Source organism: Colletotrichum lupini, chromosome 10 (assembly GCF_023278565.1).
Source record: "Colletotrichum lupini chromosome 10, complete sequence".
Taxonomy (NCBI): Eukaryota; Fungi; Ascomycota; class Sordariomycetes; order Glomerellales; family Glomerellaceae; genus Colletotrichum; species Colletotrichum lupini.
Window position 1 is genome coordinate 1,454,390 of NC_064673.1, and position 22,998 is coordinate 1,477,387.

The window sequence follows — 22,998 nt, forward strand, 5'->3', positions numbered from 1 at the left end:
CGTTAAGTAAGAAATAACTTAATAAGCTTTGCGTATATATTACTAAGAACTTAGTAAACGGTCGTATTATACTTTTAGTTAGTAAGGCTAGGGTACCGATCCTTTTTATATTAAAAAAGGACGGTACGCTATGTTTTTATATAAACTACTACGGGTTAAATAAAGTAACCGTAAAGAATTGATACTTATTACTACTTATTAGCGAGCTCTTAGATAAGCTTTGTAAAGCGAAATAGATTTTAAAAATAGATATTAAGGATGCTTATTATTATATCTAAATTAAAAAAGAAGACTAATAGAAAATAGCGTTCCGGAGCTAATACGGTTACTTTAAGTATATTATTATACCTTTCGGACTAACGAACGTACCTATAACGTTCTAAGTATATATTTACCGAGCGCTCGCCGACTTACTAAATACTTATTATATAGTATATATAAATAATCTAATAATCTACTTAATAATAAAAGAGTAATATATAGAGAATATTAAAAAGGTCCTCTAACGTCTATATTTATATAGGCTTTTTATTAAACTATTAAAGTACTCGTTTTATTAAAAGAGGGTCGAGTTCTTAAGTTATATTATTATATTAAAAGGAATTAAGATTAACTCGTCGTAAGTATAAACGATCGCTAATTAAAAGGCGCTAGAGTTTATTAAGGATATTTAAGTATTCTTAGGGTTTTATAACTTCTATTAGAAGTTTATTACTAAATACTCGGGTATCGTTATACTAATAATAATATTACTAAAAATAATATTACTAAAAATAGAAAAAGGGTAGATAAGGGACTTTTAGTAAACTAAGGAAGTAGACGAGGCGTTTAATTAGCTAAAAGTCGCTTTTACCTCGGTAACCGTACTTATATATTAAAATTTATAACGTATTATATAAATAAAAACTAGCGCTTTAGTTAAAGCTATTATAGTAATCTTATTATAGTAGGCCGATAGAGAATAGCGACCCGTTACTTATTAATTATAGAAGCTCACGGATATAAAGTAATAATAGGCTACGAGTTAATAAGAACTACTTATTATAATAAAAGGGCTAGAGTACTAAGCTTACTACCTCTAGGGCCTTTTATAAAAGTTTATAATCCTAACGGATTACTAAGTACTTAAGGGAATAATCGGCGTATTAGCGCGGGACTTTTAGAGAAGGCTCGTAAGGTAAGTATATAAACTATTAGTATTTAATTTTAATTTAGAATACTAGCTAAGAAAAACAAACCTAGCGAACGGTCTATTTAAAAAGCTAAACTATATAGAGGGAGAAGTGCTTTATAAAAACGTCCTTTTTATACTAGCCTAGAAGCTATATCTTATTAGCTAACTACTACCCGACGTCTAATAAAGGATAATTAGCCTAAAAAAATAAAATAATATTACTAAGGCATACGTTTAAATAATTAAAGCCTCCCTTTATAATCCTAGCTAGATATTAACTAGCTCTAGGGACGGGGAATCCTCTCCCCTATATTAGTAGCGTATTATAGGGCGTACTAATAAAATAATAATAGTTATTACTATAATAACTCGAGGTAAAAAAGTAAAAAAGTTATTAATAAACGCTCGTTAACGGTCCGGTAAAGATAAAAAGGAGTTAGATAGAGCTAGGGTTATTATATTAAAATAGTATATCTTATGCCCTATTATAAAAGAGCTTATAAGAGGCAAAACGGTATTTACTTTTTATCTCTTACTAAAGACTAAGGAGCTCGTTAAAAGATTATAAGCTAAAGACGAGTTTTATATATTATAATTAGCAAGAGTTCGCACTATAGCTAGCGAGCTAAGAGCATATTTACTTAATAAATAGGGTATACTATTTTTTAAAAAAAGACTTATTATTCCTTAGGTAGAGTCTTTTTAAATAGAGATCCTTTACTAATATTACGATAATTATAGGGTAGGTTATATAGGAGCTATAAAAACTCTCGAGCTAATTTAAAAGAAGTTTTATTAAAAAAAATATTTAACGAGATATTTAAAAATACGTTAAGAATTATAAATATTATTTAGGAGTTATGACCCTAAGATATAAGCCGTACGGGTAGCTATAATTATTATTACTACCCTTATACTTATTTTAAAAAATATTTATAGACTTTATTATAAAGCTATTACCGAGCGCTTATAGTAACGGCGCAGAGTATAATAATATCTTAATTATTATTTATTATATAATAAAGTTTATAAAGTTCTTACTTATTATTAAAATACTTAACGTAGTATAAATAGTAAGTATCTTATACCGGGAGGTTAAATATAAGTTTAGTATGCCTAAAGGTATTATTACGAATAGAAATAAGCTCTTTATAAGCGCATTTTAAGAAGAGTTCGCTAAGGAATAGGTAATACGTCGCTAACTATTTACTACGTATTATTTATAAACGAACGGCTAAACGGAGCGAACTTATTAAATATTAAAAAAGTATTTAAGGATTTATACCGAGGGCTCGCTAAATAAATAGGTAGCGTAGCTAGAAAAGGCCGAGTTTATATATAATAATAGCTAATATTTTATTATAAAAGTATCCTTATATATAGTATTATATAGCTATTACCCTAAGTATATTAAATATGTACTTAATTATAAGGTTATAGTCTAGGGGGTTTAAAAAAGGGTCTAGAAAATTAAGGAGATTAGGGCCTAGGCTACGCGAGCGTAAGTATAAGCTTTTAAAAACTAAGTAGCTTATTATAATAAAAAATATACCCTAAAAGAGTTTAATTATAGAGAGGTCGTTAGTTTATTAATAAAAAATATACGATTTAAAAATAATAAACTAGTACTAAAATATATTAAAATAGTAATAACTAAAAGGGTAAGGAAATAGGCTTACTAAGTATATTTACTAAAGTAATATTAGAGAATATATAATATTTTCTTAGTTTCCTAGCTTAAGCTATAGGGAAATTATTAAACGGTCAGTAATTAAATAGCAAATCTCCTAGAGTTAGAGGACGAGTAAGACGTTTAAGAAATTAAAAAAATCGTTACGATATAAAACGAGGGAGGAAACTTATAATATCTTATTAAATAGGCTAAGTAGCTTACTAAGTATAATACGTAAGAGCTTATTAAGTATCTTAAAGGGGTAGTAGAAATAGTTAATAAATTCGAATATTATAAAAAAAGGGCATATATAAAATAGGATAATAAACGTTAAGTTCGTAGTAAAAGGTTACTAAAAATAAGTTAATTAATAATATACTATAGAACCCTTTTTATTTAGCTTAGCGTAATTTTTTAAAAAAAAATATAATATTATAACCCTTAGTAATACGTCGCTAAGAGATTACTAAAATCTAGCTACGTAAGGGGAGTAACTTACGTAATACTAATAGTAGTAGTAGCGGCTCTAATATATACTTCTAAAGCTTAATAATTAGCAATAGTAGTCCGCTTAATAAGTAAAAAATAGGGAAGCTTTATACGTATACTTAGCTAATTACTTAGAATAAAGTTATTAATTTTATTAATATTACGATAAGTAAGAGGGAGGTAGTTAAAGTTACGCAGAGTATTATATATATTAATAATAGCGGTTTATAGAGCGTTCGCTACTTAGTTATTATTAAAGGCTATAATAGGAAGTATAATAGGAGCTATAATAAGAGGTATAATAAGAGCTATAATAAGAGGTAGAGTAGGAGGTAAAATAAGGGCCGTAACGCTATTATTATTAATAATAGGTTAGGGATAGGGGACGTTATCTAAAGCGACGCTCTCGTAGTCCTAGTCGAGCTAAGGGACCTTAATAATATTAATATTTATAAGGAACTTATTAACGTTAAACTACTTATTACGACCTATAGCTTTAACCTTAGTATAAGTAATAGCCTCGTCGAGCCGTTATAAAGCTTTTATTTAGAGCGGGAGGAGCGTAATACTAGCCTTATTAAGATCTAAAATAATATAACTAAGGACTAAAGTACCCTCGTTTATATTAAAAAGAGTGTTATAAGTAGGGGTTAGTAAGTTATTAACGTTAAGATAGTAGCGCTTATTACGACGCTAAAAAAGAGAATTTTTTAAGTCGCTACTAAGCTCCTAAGATTTAGTATTCTCGCACTAGGACTTATTAAACTTAAACCCGAAGTCGTCCCGCTTATTATTATTATTAAGAATATAGTTAGTAATAAGAGTACGCTTCTTAATAAGAATCTAAGTCTCGGGACCGCGGGAAATAGGAGTAGCGCTATATATAATAATAGTATAAGTAGGTACTTTATTTATTAAGAACTTAGTAACGCGTTTATAAAAAATAAGGAAAGTAAAAAACTCCTAGATATGCGTAATAATAACGCCCTTAGGAATATCTTTATAATACTAAGCTAGAGCGTCGAAGTTACTTTATAGAGCGGTTATATAGCTATTATTATAAAAATAAGCTAGCTAGAAATAACTAAAGTAAAAAATAATCTTAGTCTTATTATTAATATTAAAAATACTAGCTTAAAAAAAGAAATCTAAGTTAGTAAAAAGAAAATTCGCTAAACGATTACTAACGACTTATCGTAATTAAGATTAATAAGTTTAAATACTCGTAGTTAATAACGAGCTTTTAAAGAGTAGCCTATTTAAAGTAAACATTTTTTACTTTACTACTCGCTAACGGGTTAGTAATATAAGTAATAACCTTTTTTTATATATTAGTAATATAGCTAAAAGTATAAAGAACGCGGCCGCGCTTATAAAAGTTAAGGCTACCCTACTCCTCGGTATTATAGAACTTTATAAGAGTATTTTAAGTAAACTAAGCGGCGCTATATAGCTCTTTAAGAACCTAAGAGATATCGTTAATTAATATTTTAATAACGGATTAGTAAGGACTTAACGACTTATAATAGAACACTTCTTTTTATTAAATTAATTAATAATATACTTAGTAACGTGAGCGCCGGTAATATAAACGAGCTCGTTAATATTACGATATAGGCTAGCTAAGTAGCGTATATAGGGAGTATTATTATAGAGACCGCAAAAGCCCTTTTTAAAATTATATTTTATATTGAATATATTCTAAATGCGCAAAATAGTAAATATTTTAGTAAATACTTAGTAATAGTATAATAAGAGAGTTATAATTAAGAAACGATATAGAATTAAAATATCGTAAAAAGAAAAGTATAGTTATATAAGAAAGAATTCGTAAAACGGTTATTAAATAGAAGGAGAAAAGAAAAAGTAAACACGCGACTAGTAACGAGGGAAAAATCTTTTATTATACTTAATAGCTTAGTAATAATAATAACTACGAGGTTAGGCGGGCTCTTATATATTATAATAATTAGAATATTTTACTACGAATATATATTACTAACTTAGTAACTAGTCGGCGCGCTATTACTAAATAATAATAATAAGGTATCCGTTAAATAAGGAAATAGGAGCAATGCCTTATTCCTAAATAAGAAAGGATATTATTAACGCTTTACGGAATTTATTATAAATAACGATATTAATAGTTTTATTATTAATATTAAAAAAAGATATTACGTAATAACTTTAGGGACTAAAGTTACGTAAGGAGGGAATAATTATAATAAATTCGGGATACGGCCGGTAATAAAACGCTAATAACTTAGCGACTAGTATACGGATCTTATTATAAAAGAACTTTTTAAAAAATAGAGCCCTTATAAAGGACTCTATAAGCTTTAGTCTTATAATATACTTATACTTATATTATAGCCTCGCTAGTTAAGTACTTATAGCCTAATCTCTTATAAAATTAAATATAATTTAGTTTAGGAGTCGTAAATCCTTTATAATAATACTTTATTTTACTTAACCGATTTTAAACTTGTTATAGAAAGGTTTTATGATATATAAGGTATAGTTCATCTTAGTTAATAATATAAGCTTATTAGCAAACTTATATATAAAAATATTTTTTATTATACCCTTTAGTACGGTAAGTAACTTCTAGTATATTAAAAAAGAACTTTTTTAATCGTTATTATATAATTACGAGCTATTTTAGTATTTATCGTTACTAAAGCTAATTCTATTAACGAAGTGTTAATAATCTTATAATCGTAATTATAAATCCTTTAGACTAGAGTTAAAAAAGAATATTTTTATTATTTAAATATTATTAGAAAAATAATTCTTAGATACGAATTAATAGATCCTTAAAAAAGACCGTACGCTCTTCTCGTCGTAAGTCCTATTTCGTAAATTAACGTTCGAAAGTTCGCTTTATAATTTTAGTACTAAAAACTATAAAAATATATATAATAATTATATTATAGGTCTAATTACTCTCTAACTTTATAATAATTATTATTTAATATAATAAAAGATTAATACGCAGTCATACTATTTTAAGAAAGTAATAATATATAAAGTAAGAAACTAAAAAAGAAATTTTAAGTAAGGGGTAAATATTTATATATAATTATAATAATATATAGGGGTATCCTTTTATTTATAAAGTCTTATAAGTATATATATAGAAATATAGACGCTTATAAGGATCTATAATACTAAAAAGGATAGAAAAGTACATAATAATAATATATAATAAATAAAAGTTTTATAATTTTATTAGAAACGTTAAACTTTAGGGGGAGCCTTTATATAGTTAGTTATAACTTCTTACGGGCTAAACTAAGTGCGTATACTCTAGCTTATAGTTAATAAGTACCTTACGACTCCGTAAGGGCCTTACTACCCGGGTATTAAGCCTAACTATACTATATCCTAATATATACCTATATAAACTCTTATACTATGCTATATAAGAATATTAAATTAATTACTCTTTACTTAGAGTTTATATAAGTTAATAACGCTCTTTATAATCTTATATACTATTATATATACTCTCTTTATTATTTTTAGCCTACTTAGCTACTTATTTAAGGGCTTCTACTATTATATAGAGGTATATAGCGAGAATAGTACCTAAAAACTTAAGTAAAGCGCTAATATAGATTTTACTACGGCCCTTATAGTTATAACCGTACTTAACGACCTTAGTAAGCGTATTACGAGCTAGTACGAACTATTAATAAACTATAAATAGATATAAAATAGTATAGTGTAACGTACGAATAATAATAGGAGGCGTAACGAGTATATACTCGTATATAGTAAATATATAGTTATAACTAGAGTAGCCCTTATTTATAAAAGTAACGTAATTAGTAAAAATACTTTTACTAGCCTTATAATAAGCGCACAACTTAGCACTAGTCTTAGTATCGCTATATATAGTTATTTAGATAATATTAGTAGCCTAAGTACGAGTTATAGCAATATCTAGGGGTATATAACGGCTATTTTTAGTAATCTTAGGGTTAAGCTTAATTTAACGCTAGGGCTAAATTATACGGGTTAATATAGTAATATTAAATAGTATAGGGTAGTATATACTAACTTATATAATACTAAGGTTATAAATCTAGTAGAAAGTCTTTAAAAAGGAAGATAAAGAGCCTATAAATAATATAAGAATCCGTATAATAAAGAAGCTATTATATAGAAGTATATATATTAGTAAGGAAGTAAGAGGTTATTTTATAGGACATAAGGTCGTTAGGGTACTACGTAGGTTAGTATATAGGGACTATCGGGAGCTATATACTTTCGATATAAGCTAGAATGCTATATTAAGCGCTTATTATAAGTATTATACGGCATATATAATTATTAGGAAAGGGAGTATTTTATATAAAATTATTAATATATATACGTAAATAGTTAATACTAAAAAAAAAAAGTAAATAAAAAGAATTAAATTATAAATAGGTATATACGCGTAATTGTACTTATAATTACGTATATATTAGCCTAAAAAGAAGCATAATTATTAATTAGTAAAAATTACACTAGTCATTACGTATAAAACTGCCTAATTATACCTAATTAATATTTCTAATTAGTAAATTGCGAATATTATACTTATAATTGCGTATATAATTAAGTAATAATAATAAAAGTAAAGTAAAAAAGGGTATAAAATATAATAAAGTAAAATATAATTACTAATAAGTAACTATAGGGGTATAAGCGGATTACTTACCTTACTTAAGGAATATTAAGTTAGTTAAAAGGAAAGGGAAATTAATTAGTAATAGAAATTAGTAAGGAGGATATGCCCCCTAGTTACCCCACTTTCGCTAGGCGGCATAACCGCCCTTACGTGACCACTACTGCCTATGGTCATAAGCAATTCCTTATAATAATATACGGGATTTATTATAATATTCATTTATACGTATAAGAAAGTCGCGCTATTAATACCTAAAATTTACGGTAGCTATAGGTCTATTAGAAAGAACGGTTTTGGCGGAGTGCCTCTTGCAGTCTGCCGTAGCTGGCTGAGATTCCCGGTTTTCACCACTTAAAATCTCGACTTTTATCCTTCCCGCTGCAGGGCTCGTCGCGGTTTTACAGGGTCTACGGCCAATTGCTGCGGGCGGTGCCACATCAAACCCCATCAAACTGGCCTTCAGACGGCCAACTCTTGAATATTAAGACCTCCATTTTATCATCCTTCACGGCGTCTTCCCCGACCACCGCCAATTCTTCGACGAAAGTTCTTGGCCCTTTCCAACGTTTGAAGCTTTTTTTTTTTTTACCCGGCGACACGGCGAGCGGCACGAGTAACGGCAGCCACCCGGCACCAAACCTACCGAGTGACATCAACGTGCTTGGCTTGGCTTCCTCGGCCGAGTGAGCGACGTACCTACCAGAAAATACCCCAATTCCGCCTGCCCACTGACGCAATGCCCTCATGTTTGTCCATGCTATCGACAAGCTACGCACAATCCAGCATCCACTTCCGCGCGGCTCTTGCGCATCCCGTTCGAAAACGTCGATAACATGACAGCCCTCAAGATACCCCAGAATAGACGGTTTACACACCGGCCGGCTGGGCAGCCCTTCGTAGGCGTCATCGAAAATGCCATGCCCGCATGGACTTTGGTATTCGCGCACCTCCAAATCGCTATAGCTCTGTGACCCAACGCACCGGTGGTCTTGGAAGTCGGGGCACCGAGACGAAGGATGAATGATGGGATCTGTGCCACTTACCGTCTCTCGAGTCTCGACGAATGCTGCCAATTTCCTGCTCTGGAACGCTTCGCTGGACGCCCACCCATGTTTTCTTCCCTAGCGCCGATGGTCGCCCACCCCAAACCGCATCCGGACGTCCTATCAACCTACATCGGCGCTACTCTACCAGAAAATCTCAAATCCTCCACAGTTTGACACCCGTCCCCATGCTAGGTACCATCGACAGACCATCTCCTCTAGAACACCTGCTCGGCTGACGAAGGAAATTGTGTCTCCGGGAGAAACGCTCATGGTGGACCAGCGGCCAGTCGAGCCCAGGGCCGGTGAGCCACAACACCACGAGAGACAAAGCCGCACCGCCTGAGAACCAAGACAATCCACCAGCCACTACTGTAACGTTATATCTACGCACACTGTACTCCGTACTCTGTACAACGTTTGACGACAGTAGCCGCCCGTGGCCCTCTAAACACGGCCTACTGCCGGTTGCACCGTTCCGAGACATCTTTATTTGTTTCCAGCTTGCGCGCCAAACGGCCAAGGACGCGCATTCTGGAATGCCACGACGCCGATGACAGGTAGGCAATGCCGCCAACAATGCGGCATCGTCCCTGGCCGAAGAGTGATCAGCCCGATCAGGGCAATCTGCAGTCCTCAGCATCATCTGCATGTTTACAACTCATCAGCCTGCATAGCTGGACATTACTGCACCTCTTGCAGGTTCGCTTCCCACGTGCGCACCCGCAAGCTGACCGGCCGCATTTCGACCGGCCCAGGCCCCCATACCGCACTCGACCCCTTCATCAAACATCCCGGGCGACTTCGCCTCAATTCCGGACCTCTCCGTTGAGAAATGGGAAACGCCAACCTAGGCGGCCGTTCTAAACTCTATTTGAAGGCTCCGTTCGGGACTACGCCCGATAAACTACCATTGGCGATACTGCTAAGCAGCAGGAAAGCAAGCACACTTGCCGATGACCGGATAAGACGAACTTCTGCCTGGTTTTTAGACTCATGACTACGCTTAGAGCCGGTCCAGCTAGTGCTGCCTGAACGAAGCTATCCAGAGGCCGTGGACTGCACATGGCTTTACAGTTCCGATCCCTCCGACACTTTCAGATATGTGGTCTGATCTAAAATACACTTTCCCATATTGCTGAAGTGACGAGGCTTGTCTTTCCGGAGCAAGAGTACATTACATGCCTTGCTACTGAATCTTAAAATATGCATGTGCCTAAGGGCGCCAACATTTGGGCATCTCGATCTGCAGGACGATGGTCACGTTGCTCCAAGATGTCATTGTCTAGGTGTTGTTGCCTGGCCTTTCAACGAAGTCGGTTGATGTTTCATGGTTCATTTTCTCAGTCCTTGTTGCTCATCCTTGCTCAGACATTGTAGACAAGTGACGATCTTGGGACAAAGGAAGGATGCCGCCTTCCCCTAGATTAGAGGATGATAAAGGCTGTCGTCTCAGACAAGACATCACCTCCATACTCTGACAATGAAGGAAAGTCGCATTCATATGCCATGAATGAGAGCTATCATTGTTCCCGACTTAGACCAACATGAAAACCAAGCGCAGCTATTGTTTGTCTGATCAATGTTGAGCTTGCCATTGGAAACCCCTCCATAGTCTCTTTGTTCCAAAAATTCCATCAGGTGCCACCACTATGAAAAGCCCATTCCGTCCAATCGACAGCATTGATAATAACTCATTGCCTCAAAGATGGCCTTTACCGGTATCGTCACGTTGTTCAACCTTTCATCTCATCAGCTGGCTTTCCCACTGCACACCGGAGTTTCTCTTGAGATTTACACTTGACCAAACTTCTCATCATGGCCTCCTTCCAAGCTCGCCTGCCAAAGACACCATATGCCGACGCCTACCAGTCTCGCTACATTGAGGAGATCCTTTGCCTAGGTGGCGGGAATGAAGACGCTCCAAACGGTCCATATGCCGAGATGGATACCGAACTTCTGGGTCACGTCAACTGCAGCTATCTCTCAACACATGGACACGCGCCTACGCTGCTCGCCCTCAAGCAACACGCGCAAGCGCTGACCATCCTGATTGCCCAGCTCGCGCCGACATCTCAGTACGCCGAGGTGGACAATGAGAACAACAACGAGGGCCGCATCCAAAAGTCGTTTAGAGACAACGAGGCCTTTGACTGGCTCAACGACTTGCAGAAACCATACACAAACGAAGACGAGTGGCACAACAAGCCCCTGACCGACCTCATGAACCTGATCCAGCACGAGTCCGACACCCAGGGCACCGTCCACCACTGCCCCCTTCACGAATTCAACGAAGACGAGGACAAGCGGACCAAACCCCGCCCCTACGCCACGCACACCGCTCTGGCCTCCCACGCAAACGAGTGTCTCGAGATGCTGGACCACGAGTACGGCGCCACGGGCGGCCTCCTCTCCCTCCTCCCGACCAACGAGCACCGCGACTCGGACGAGATGGCCGCCGTGCGCAATAGCCTCCTCGGCCAGTGGCTCCTCTACACCCAGCACCTCGTGGCGCGCATGCACGACCTCGAGCTCGGCTACGCCAACGCGCTCGACGTCACCGCGGGCGAGGCCGCCGTGCCGATGCAGATGCTCTCGAGGATGGGGCCGGACGCCGCCTCGGGCCGCGAGGTGGCGTATCCGCAGGACAAGTGGATCCTCGCCAACGCGGGCGACGACGTGTTTGAATTTTTGCACCGCGTGCTGGACAGGCAGGAGGCGCAGATTGAGCAGAAGAGGGAGGCGTGGGCGGCGAACGGGACGCACGGGGAGCGCATGTGGAACGAGCAGCGAGGCGGGGATCTCTACGCCCGCGGGCTGGTGTTCTACGACGTCAAGACGAGGTATTACAGGCTGGCGGGCAAGGGGAGCAAGAGCACCATCTTCGTGCTGCCGGCGCACGGGGAGCACCCTGCCGTGCAGCAGACGCGGCGGCTGGAGGTGACGCCGACGGTGGTGTCGGTGGTGGCGCCGAAGTGGCCTGCGCGGGTGTCGGACTGGGAGAGCAAGTACAAGAGCCAGCTGGACGAGGCGACGCGGATGGGGATTCAGAATCACCGGTTGACCAGTGCGGGCGAGGCGATGAAGGAGCACAATGAGATGTTGGCGACGGAGCTCGACAAGGCGAGATTCATGAACGAGCAGTTTGAGAAGTACTACGGGCGGTCCGAGGTGGCGGAGGGGCCGAGGATGTTGGAGAGGGCGGTGTCGATCTTGCAGAGGGACGTCAAGGACAAGACGGATGAGATTACGGGGCTGTTGAATATGGTGAGGGAGGTGAGGGATAAGTTGCCGAATCAGTTTGCGGGGTTGTTTGATGATTTGTTGGAGTTGAGTGAGGAGGAGGAGGAGGTTACTGCTGATGCGGGTGGCGAGGCGGCTGAGGAAGATGTGGTTTGACTGATGTTTGGGTGGTAAAGTGTGTAGATGAATACATGGACGGGGTTGTACAAGTATGGAGTTTGATAGATGGTGCTTTCTTGAATAAGTGGTGATGCAGAGGTAAGGTGACCTCGATGAGTATCATGTTACTCAAAGGTCCGCCAGTTGCCACATGAATGAGAACCCTTTTTTGTTTTTCACCAAGGTAGGTAAGGTACCAACGATACTTTAGGCCTGATTTCTCTTAAGTTGACCAGAGCTGGTTGGATTTTGGGAGAGCCAACGCTTTGAGAACGTCTCTTTAAGCAAAATGAATTTTCTTGTGAAATAAATATAGCTATGAAAACTCAACCTAGAAGAGCAGCATGAGCAATGGTGATGCGAAGGGAAGATCAAGTACTTCAGATATAGAGTTGTCAAATATTTTGAGCAGCAGTAGGGATAGTCATGGAAGCTCAGCTAAAAAGAGCGGCAGAAGCAGTGGCAGCAGAAGCATTAGTAGTGATAGTGATACTGAGGGAAGGTAAGTATACGCAGGACCTCCAGATGTAATGAGAGGCAGATAATGTTGTCACCAAGTTGAGTGTCTAGGTGACGCGGAGATAGGACCGAGATGCAAAAGTCGCGCAATCTGGAGGCTGGAGGTTGGACGGAGATGTCTTATGTTTTTGCGGTAGTGTAGCTTCAGATGAGTTACCTTAGCCTGGTTGATGAGGCAATGTAAGACAGATGGACGCACGTAAGGGGGACCCTTGCATGATTCATACAACCACTTATTCGCATTGTCACGTTGAACATGTGATTTATTAACTTTTCCATTGAGACCGGACTCATGTGGCCATATTGCTGCAAGTGACAATAGTTCCACCGAGCATCGACAGAAAGATTGAAACAGACACTCGAGAGATAAAACCGTCCGTCGGTCGTTCGCGAATCACCGATGGCCCCCCCGTCGAACAAAGAACGGCAGCAGGGATGTACAATACCTCTAGTCCCGATTGGGGATGGCGCACATCAGTCAGCAGGGGTCCGCCGTAGCCGAGACCCTCCCACCCAGCGGGGCGTTGCCCCAGACGACGGTCTGACAGTCTGCGCTGCCGCCGCCAAAACAAAACCCTCCAAAGCTTGGAAACACTCACACGCACTCACTCACGCACCCAGCACACTTCCTACTTGCAGGCAACCCTTGACCGGTCTAGCATCCTCGATCGGAGCCGACCTGCCCGCGGGTTCCTCATGATGCCATACCGCGGACACTAATTGGCCCATCTGCCTATCATCCATCGGTGCTAAGCCTGCGGCGCAGATTGAAGACTTGGTTCTAGGCTTCCTAACCAACCCCTCTTTTCCCGCTCATCCTTGGCTCTCGGATTTCCCAAGTGCGCGGCCCTTTGATAGACGTTCGTTCGGGTCTTGTAGGCGACTCGCTCACACGGCTCGCTGCCTTTCAGCCTTCGTCTCCCTCCCACCGGTGCCAGTCAACCGCCGCGGCGCGCCGCCAAAACGACCCCTCCTCCGTTGCCCCCCTGCACATCGAAACCGTTCGATTTGTTGACATCTTGCTTTTTTGTCCTTCTCCCTTAGTGTACAGAAACCTACCCTTGTCCAAACTGCATCCGCATCCGCAAACCAGGCCACACCCCAACCCCTCGATTTGCTCGTCATCCAGATTAATTCCCATCGCCCTTGTCCGGGGTGTTCGTCTTTCTCCATCTCTGGTCATCCTGACCCAGCTCTGGCCTCCTCTTTCCCGCATGCCCCGTGCTTTTCCTTCCTCTATTCTTTCCCTGCCTATCACTTTTTTTTCGGTTCGTCGACGTATTCCTCAAGGCCCATTTTCCGACCCGGCTAGCTAGTTGAGAGTGTCGAAGCGAGAAGGAGTGACGAAGGAAGAAGAAAAGAGGGAATGCCGGCCTACTGAGGAATCATCCGTTCTAGAACCAGGATCTCTTCCCGACTTCACATCGCATCAACATTTGAGAGGACAACGACGATCAACCAGAGTGCGCAGAAGAGAGGGGGGCAAAAGAACATGAATTGACCACCGCTCAGCGGTTGGCGTATACGAATACACAAAACCGGACCGCGGACGACGATCCTTTACGGAACGATCATGACCGCAACGGCCGGCCGGTGGGCCTTGTCGGGGCCAGAAGCAGCTATCCGCAAGACGACGACCTTCGCCGCCGCGGCGCTGCTCTTCACTTCCCTGGTCTCGGCGCAACAAACGTTCCCATACGTTCCGACGACAATCTTGCTCTCCTCCGCCTTGCCGGGATCATCAGGCAATAACAGCAACCATGGCCTCGCATACATCTTTCACCAGGGTAGTTCCGGCGTCGAGCTCCTGTCGGTGAATGCCTCTGCCACCGTCGACGGCGCTGCCAGCCTGCAGACGATATCGACGAGCTTGCCGTTCCTTGACGATGCGACCAAGACGACGGCTTTCCTCCCCACTATGGCGGACAATGGGACTATTGTGGTTCAGGCGGGGGATTGCCAGACGGCGGAGGGCTACGATATCTGGACATATACTCCAGGGGCGGCATCAGGGTCTTCGAGCTCTTCAGGATCCTGGTATAAGACTTCAGCAACACTACCTAGCAGCGCGGACTCGGACGCAGGTCCGTATGGCCTTGGTGCAGGTATCAGCTTCTCGTCGACCCTCGCGCCGAGCATGTCCGAACCTGTACTGTACTCATTCGGCGGCATATGTCTGGCGCCGACAACGGACGAATCTACGTGGCAAGGAAACGGGACATATACGAAAGCCATGTTGAGAGTGGCTCCTTCAGACTCTGTGGCTTCGGGGTACTCAGCCAGCTTCATCTCTGGCAAGGGTCCCGCCTACGCCGAGGCGGGGTTCTCCTTCACGCCCCTGAGCCCGTCAATCTCAAACCGGTCCGGCATCGTCACGCAACAGAACCGCTACGTTTTGCTCGGCGGCCACACCCAGCAGGCCTTTATCAACATGAGCTCCGCCGCCATTTGGAACCTGCCAGAGGAGTCGTGGAACTTTGCGACAGTCAGCGCCACGCGCGTCGGAAGCAGCGAGCTCGCGGTCAAGAACGTCGAGAAGCGCGCGGCGACGCAGGTGGAGAGCCGGTCCGGGCACACAGCGGTGCTGAACGAAGATGGAACTGCGCTCATTATTCTTGGCGGCTGGGTTGGCAGTGTATCTCAAGCTGCTTCTCCGCAGCTTGCGCTTCTCAAGATGGGTGATACGTACGGAGACTGGACGTGGTCGATTCCATCTCAGCAACCGGATGGTGGCGTATATGGCCACGGGGCAGCGATTTTGCCTGGCAATGTAATGATGGTTTACGGAGGATACGAAATCACGACTTCAGGATCCAAGGCGAAGAGACAGTCAAGCGGGACCGGGCTTAGGTTTCTGAACATGACTTCTATGGCATGGAGTTCGAGCTACACGAACCCAAATCATGCGACATCGTCGAGTGGATCCAATAGCTCCACCGGAAACGACAACATCAAGAAGATTGGACTGGGTGTCGGCCTCGGCGTTGGGCTTGCCGCAGTTCTCGGCGCCTTTTTGGTTTACTATTGTTACAAGAGACATTTGAGGAAGAAGAAGGAGATGAGAGAGGAGACGGTGAGGTCTCTAGCGCAAGATGCGACACGATTTCTGCATCCAGAAGACGACATGATGGAGCGGGATGGCGGATCGGCATACCCCTGGACGAGCCATTCTTGGTACACGGGAGGTCACGATCCTTACGAGACGATCGACAGATCGCTCGGCTACGAATCGTTAAGGACAGGCCATGGTCCGGGCAACAACCAAGGTGTATATCAACAGCCGCCCGGTTTGCTCATTCCGCGCAAACCCATACCTCGCGCGGCAAGAGGCGCATACCAACCAGCAGCGAATCTCACCACGCCAGGCCACATCCACCCAATCTACGAAGCTGATGAAGACGACCCCGAGCACATCAACAGAAGGAAGGATCAGGAGCCCGCGACACCTACCACACCGGGACACGCCGACCCGTTCATGACGCCGACGGGTTCCGTCCCGATCTTGACCCCCGGCAACCGCAACTCCATGACGCCCAGTCCAGAGGCCCTCCTGCGCCGCAACACTGAGGTGCAAGACTGGCAGTCGGATATTGACGCTACAGAAGCCCTCCTGGCTCGAATGCCCTCGCGCCGCAATAGCCGCGTCTCCCCAACACGGCGCGCGTCTATGCGTTCGGCGCGGTCCATGGCAGATGACGAGCGGACGGCCAGCAACGTCTCCGAGTCGGCGCGGAGTGCCATCAGCGTACCCACGCGCTCGGCGTCTGCGAGACGAAATAGTACAGGACCGAATAACCTGACCATCATCACCGATAACCGGGTTGGCACCTCTTCGTCGTCAAGCAGCAGCGGGCACACATACTCCACCGCCAAGACAACCTTCAACGCCCTGCAAGCCGAGGGTCCCTCGCTGCTCCTCCAAGGCCAGCGACCACGCAACGAGCACGACGACGACGAAGAGGACTTTGTACACATCCCCAGCAGCCCCAGCAAGCACAAGCCCCGTCGATCACTCGGGTGGCTCGGCAGTCTCCGGCGCGTCTTCAGCAGCGGCGTCAACAACAACTCGTCCGACTCGAGCGATCACGAGAGCCCGAGGCGGTTATCCCTCGACCAAGTCAGCTCGGACTACGAGCCGCGGCTGGTCGGGCTATCCGGGATCGGGGGCGCCGAGCTCCTGCGCAGGAAGCAGGGCCGGCACGACTGGGACATTGACCAGAAGTCGCTCGACGAGTGGGATATCGAAAAGGCGATTGAGCAGCGGCTGGTGCAGGTCATGTTCACGGTGCCCAAGGAGCGGCTGCGGGTCGTCAACGCCGAGATTGAAAAGGAGGAGGAGGCGATCCTCGTGGACCCGGATAAGGACGAGATGGAGGGGCTCGACGGGGCGGATCTGGAGAAGAGGGCTCTCGCGGAGGAGTATAGGGATAAGGGCAAGGGCAAGGAGATTGCTCTCGACGACGATGACGAAGATGACCTGGGATCCCGGAATAGGGGCGTGTATGCGCGCAGACCCGAGTCGCCGAGCACGGGGTCGCCGGTGCGCGGACGGAGGTTACTCCACCTCCCCCCGCCAAAGGACGACTCTGGGGAGTCATCTCATGGTCACGACCACCCGCTGCCGAGCCGGGAAGACTCTGCGGAGCCCCGGCCGTCGCTGACGCTTCGTACGGCCGAGGTCGTGAGCGTGGCGAGGCCGAGGACGAGGGTGCTCGAGATGGTGGAGAGCTTCGAGTCGAGGAGCAGGGAGACCAGTCCGTCGCTCGGCTAGGCGCCGGGTGATGATCACAAAGGACGTGGGGGCTTTACCCTGTTTGACTCGTTTTCTGCCGTCGGACCTGCTGCTGCTGCGTTGGCGGAGTCTGGATCTGGTACTTCCGATGTCTGATTAGACGGACCATAGGGGGGCTCTCTGTTGGTCGTGAATCAGTCGGGGGCCTTTGTCTTTTTTTGTCCCGCCGGTCTAAAGCGTATCTGCGTTGGGAGTTTCTCGAGGCGTTTTGGGTTTTTGCTGGATATCAACCGCCGTTCGTTCCAAGGAATCTAGGAGGGGGAAGGGGGGGCCCCCGGTCATCTGACCTGTGTATGTGTGCGTGTGTGTGAGATGGGAAGAAGGGGGGGGGGGGGTTCAAACAGTGTATACAATGGAAACATCTGGGAGTCTTTTGGCCTCTTCCCGTTCGGCGTGACGGGGATCTGGATTTTGAGGGACGGACAAATCATGGGATATTTTATTGGAGGGGAGAGGCAAATTTGTTGTATCTTGTGTTTAGTTTACCACGGCGAATGTGAAGGCGTATCTACTGTCGCTTACGTTACAAACCAAATCGACTTTTGGATCTCGCATGTAGAAAACTGGGCAAGCGTGTGAATACTTTTACGTTCAAAGCGTGTGGATACATCAGTGCTTTAGCCAACGAGCATCAATCACGGTAGAGATTTCATAGCCAAGTCGACGGCGCCAGGACCATTCAAGATTGTTTGTAAATGCGTATGTTCATTCCCACCTAGCTAAATGATGTGGTATCTCGTAAAGAAAAACAAATAAACGCCGATTTTTCCTATGCATTGCCTCCCACCTTGAAAACCCCCAAAAAAGACCCAACTAATCCCCTCAAACCTTATAGTCGTGAAAGGGTTCCAGCAGTTTCTCTTAGACCGCTGACTATTATCCAACATGTGAACCGTCGCGATCTGTGACTTTTTGTTCAAGAAAAAAAATCTTATATACATGGCTCGGCCTAGAAAGCCTGACCAGGCCCCGGCTGCTGTTCGTGCGTCTGGTTGCCGTACGGGTGATTGGCATGCGGTTGTTGCTGACTGCCAAACGCCTGGTTCTGGTATGCTTGTTGCTGGTACGCCTGTTGCTGAAGGGCCGGATGTCCGTAGGCGCCGTTCATCGGCGATCCGAGAACGGGACTCTCTGGCATGATGGAGGCGGCTGCTGGGCTTTGTGGTGGTCCCCACAGCGCTTCTCCTACCCTTTGCTGCGTCAAGTCGCGGGGACCTGCGACACCCAGATTTGCTGGTGCTGCCGGCCCCGTTCTCCCCCATTCGCCGTTGCTGGGCCCCGGGTGTGCCGAGTGTACTGGCGTCATGCCCGTCTGCTGTTGGAAGCTCTGGTCCTGGTAGGGCGAAATTGGCGACATGGGCGACAAGGGGGACACCGGGCGCGCGGGACGACGTGGCGGAGACATCTGCGAGGGATTCGGTTGGGCGTGGGCGATGAGGCTGTCGCTCTCGTTACCAGGGCGCTGGGGTCGTGGAGGTGGTCGCGAGGGTTGCAGGTATGTGCTGCGGCGGAATTCGGTGGCGATTGGAAGGTGATTGGTGCTCTTGACACCGGCGGGATGGTACCCCGTGTCTCCGCCCTTGTCGAGGTCGTCCATGTCGAGGCTGGCTGCGGTCTTGTAGCTAGGGTCCTCGTGGCGGCGCTTGACACCGCAGAGCAGCCAGCGCATACCGCGACCAAAGGCCTTAACAAAGTCCCACAGGTTAAGGGCGTCTCCGACAGCCTTTAGACCCATCCATCCGCCGGCGGGGGCCGTATGGACGTTTTCGCGGAGAGGAGCGTGGCTATCTCGAGAGTCCGCGGACGGGTAGTATGTGGTTTTGGCGCCCGGGACATAAGGGGCGTAAGGGAAGGCCCAAAGATGGAGGAGGGCGAATAGTGCCATTTCGAAACACAGAAGAAGGGCAGGAATGCCGACTTTGATGTCCGGGTAGGCCAGTACTTTGTTCGGGTGGACAAGGTCGAGCGTCGAGGTGGCGAGGGAAATGCAGGTGACCTGCCAGAAAGAGAAGAAGACCACAAGCTTGATGGCAAGGACCTTGAGGAAGGGCGAATGCTCCTTGAGGGGTTCTCTCATCTGGACGTAAAACTGAATGACGGAGTACATGGCAATAGTGACGGCCACACAGTTGATCGAGATGACCTGTTTCTGTTAGTGAAGAATTCCAGATGGCCTAGGGGGCAAATAAAACGTACCCAAATGTGAGCAAAGACTGGGTTATTTGAGCTTTCGCAGTAGCGGTGGAAGTATTGGGTGACGACGGCCGTGACAGTCATGGCGACGCGGATAAAGACGTAGTGATATACACCAATCCAGATGACGTTGAACCAGGTCAAGCCGCTTTTGGGCGTGCGCCAGGGTCCTCTCTGTCCTCCACAGCACTTTGCAAACCAATCGAGAGGCCAGACCCAAGGCTTGATGGGGTAAAGATTGCGGAAGTAGTCTTTCTGGGTATGGACATCCGGGGCGAGATAGTGGCACATGAGCGAGAAGAAGGATGCGATGGCGAAAGCCTCGTAGCAGTCGCTCATGAGCTGGAAGTAGACCGCGTGCCAGTAGTACCAGAGTTGAAGGAATGAGGAGGCGGCGTAGACGGGGACCATGAAGAGGATACGGATGATCTGACGCTGCTCGCGGGGCTTGGTATAGTTGATCGAGTGCATGAAGACGAGGTAGAAGGAGAGGCATATTGCGATGATGGTGCAGGAGCCGGCAATGATCAGGGCGAGGTCGTGGAAGGTCAGGGGACCAGCGATGAGGATCTCGGAGCCGGGGAGGACTGAGAGAGAAGAGGGCTTGTTAGTTTTCTTGCACGATGCGGATGTCTCACGGGGATTGGGCTAGGGGATTTCAGGGTCGAGTGACATACTCCTCAGCTCTTCGAGCGTTGAATTACACGTTAAATTCATGGCGACGACAGCTCAGCACCGTGCCGAGGGGTGACCTCCGGAGGACGGCGTATCGTGTACGGAACGGAAGGCCCGCAGACTATGGCAGCGGGTTACGGGAGGACTATAAGCGGCGTGGAACGGAGCAGACGATGACGATGTCGGTGTGGATGAGGGCGGTGGGTTGGGGTTTAATGGTTGTGCCAAGACTGGTGCGCTGCAGGAACAGAGCGGGTGCCGGTCTTGGCAGAGCTTGGTCGCCTGGTGGCTCTGGACTGCGTTTGGGGCGGGTCGCGTGGTCGCAAACGGATTCGCAGAGGAGAAGGAAAAGGTCGAATTTCGAATTCAAAACGACGGAGTCGTATTTCGGGATGGCTTCCTCGTTATAATTCTACCGGTTCAGAGTGAATTTCTCCCTTCAATTCGCGCCGTGTCTCTCCCTCTGAGACGAGACGAGTATGGTTGTGTTGTGGGTTTCTGTGGGTGCTAGAAGATCGTGGCCGAGTGGTTCGGAAGGGATTGTCTTTCCCCAGTCCGCGCCCAGTAATGTAGTCGCACGTCGATCCTCCTCTTGCAAGATTCCACAGAAATATTAACGGTCCGTCGCGCGCAATTACAGAGCTGGGGATTTTCCTTTTCGTCGTTGGTCGGGGTTCGGGGTATCGTTTTGGTCTTCGTTATCGGGAGTGTGACGTTGAATAAAATACAGTGTGGTATGAAGAAGGTAGTTTCGGTCAATCGATGGAGGATTCCCGCGGCCAAGGAGCAAAAACAAAAGAGCAAGGTAGAATCGGAAGAGTAGACAGACGCGCACCAAGGAGACGGCCGTTGTGGTGAAGGGTTTGGAAGGAGGGAAGAAGAATGACGAAAGCGCAAGACTTGGAGGGGGGGAAATTGGCGAGAGACATACAACCCGTTACTCAGGAGGTAAGCACCAAAGCAATGAGCATGCTTCCTTCCTCAAGCTGTAGGACGTACTCCGTAACTTAGTAGGGGACCAGGGGTACCGGGTACTTCGAGGTGCATTACCTAAGGTGCAGCGGCCCAGTGGGTGCTAAGGCAATGGAAAGAGTCTGGGGCCGTTTGCCAAGTGGCTGAGTGCCAAGGGTCGACGACGGAGCGGACGCACTAAGATTACAGGGCCGCTGACGACGGCGGCATCCAGTCAGCAGCGAGATCCCTCCCGCCTCCGGGACAACGCAGCGCCGCCCTTCAGGGGTTTCCCCTTCACATGGCCCTTTTTCGTCTCGACTTTTGGGGCTGCTCAGCCGTACCAAAGTACGCAGTACACAGCCGTGGCGCGCGTGGAACAGCATCATTGTTCAAATCCACCAACATCGGATGCTCAATGCAAAAGAGCGTCACCGCCTTGCTATGATCAGTGCCGGTTACCGGAGACATCTATTTGCAGCATCGTCTGCCTTATGCTGGGTACATCTACGCCACACTCTCACCGTTGCGAAATCAACATCATCAGAGTATTTATTCGTACGTCGTATGGGCAAATGTGAACGCGTCACTCGTACGGGGCAATCTCATTACCATCTCTTATTTCAATCTTTTTCCCCTCGCCGTACGGAGCACTGCGACGGGCTATGAACAGGGATCCAACACCAAACAGCCGGGCTCCCTCCTCCCCCTTCCCTGGGCCCCTTCCTCAAATCTTGTCCCTCCCGCGCGGCGTTTTAGAATTCGGAAACGAAGGAGAGCAGATTAGAAAAATTTGATCCCTACTTATTTTGCGACCCAAGACTCGAAGCTATGAACGAATTGCGGAACAAGACCGACTCTCACTGGCTGTTTAAAATCCCCGATATGACCACCGCGGATGGGATGTGCAGCGGGTGCGCACGCACAGCGGCACGATGGATTTCGCCTGCCATGCACTGATCTTTTGATGATGCAGGGACTCGGCCTCGATCAACCTCGAGCACATTCAATCAACGTCATTCTTTTCGTCCGAGCAATCTTTCAGTCTCCTGCACAGCAAAACCCTCCCCCTTCCTCCTCGCCGCCGCCAGGCGGCTGATCAAACACACGGCCCATCGCAATGAGACGAACACCGGACGGACTGACAGATGCGACGTCACAGGCCTCCCAAAGAACGGGGGAAAACCCGATGCGCGAAAAAGACACTAGTGAGAAAGAGAAGCACATTCACCATCTCCTCAGGGATACCACCTATTCATCATCGCGATTCTGCCTCACTCATACTATGTATTAATTACCGCGGCCCCGGGACCACGACGACGAAGCAGAAAAAGTCAATGCCAACGTGCCAAGCCTGCCCCCATGTTCCTTTTTTATGTTCCTAGAGACGCGACGACATCCCACTTT

At 45.4% G+C, this 22,998-nt stretch overlaps 4 protein-coding genes across 4 annotated transcripts; 3 read left to right on the forward strand and 1 right to left on the reverse strand.

Annotated features, from left to right (window-relative positions):
* Positions 1-8,340: 8,340 nt before the first annotated feature.
* Positions 8,341-8,703, forward strand: CLUP02_17640 (uncharacterized protein; the record flags this gene model as incomplete). Its single annotated transcript, XM_049296548.1, has 1 exon — positions 8,341-8,703. A coding segment is annotated over one exon (363 nt), but the record flags the coding sequence as incomplete, so codon positions are not given.
* Positions 8,704-10,877: 2,174 nt separating this feature from the next.
* CLUP02_17641 (uncharacterized protein) lies at positions 10,878-12,458 on the forward strand (the record flags this gene model as incomplete). Its single annotated transcript, XM_049296549.1, has 1 exon — positions 10,878-12,458. The coding sequence occupies one exon, from the start codon at positions 10,878-10,880 to the stop codon at positions 12,456-12,458; it is 1,581 nt and encodes a 526-aa protein (XP_049137773.1).
* Positions 12,459-14,553: 2,095 nt separating this feature from the next.
* On the forward strand, positions 14,554-17,751 carry CLUP02_17642 (uncharacterized protein; the record flags this gene model as incomplete). Its single annotated transcript, XM_049296550.1, has 1 exon — positions 14,554-17,751. One exon carries the CDS (start codon positions 14,554-14,556, stop codon positions 17,749-17,751), a length of 3,198 nt encoding a protein of 1,065 aa, XP_049137774.1.
* Positions 17,752-18,721: 970 nt separating this feature from the next.
* On the reverse strand, positions 18,722-20,682 carry CLUP02_17643 (uncharacterized protein; the record flags this gene model as incomplete). The annotated part of the gene is made up of 3 exons (XM_049296551.1): positions 18,722-19,915; positions 19,969-20,552; positions 20,643-20,682. The coding sequence occupies 3 exons, from the start codon at positions 20,680-20,682 to the stop codon at positions 18,722-18,724; spliced, it is 1,818 nt and encodes a 605-aa protein (XP_049137775.1).
* Positions 20,683-22,998: the final 2,316 nt, after the last annotated feature.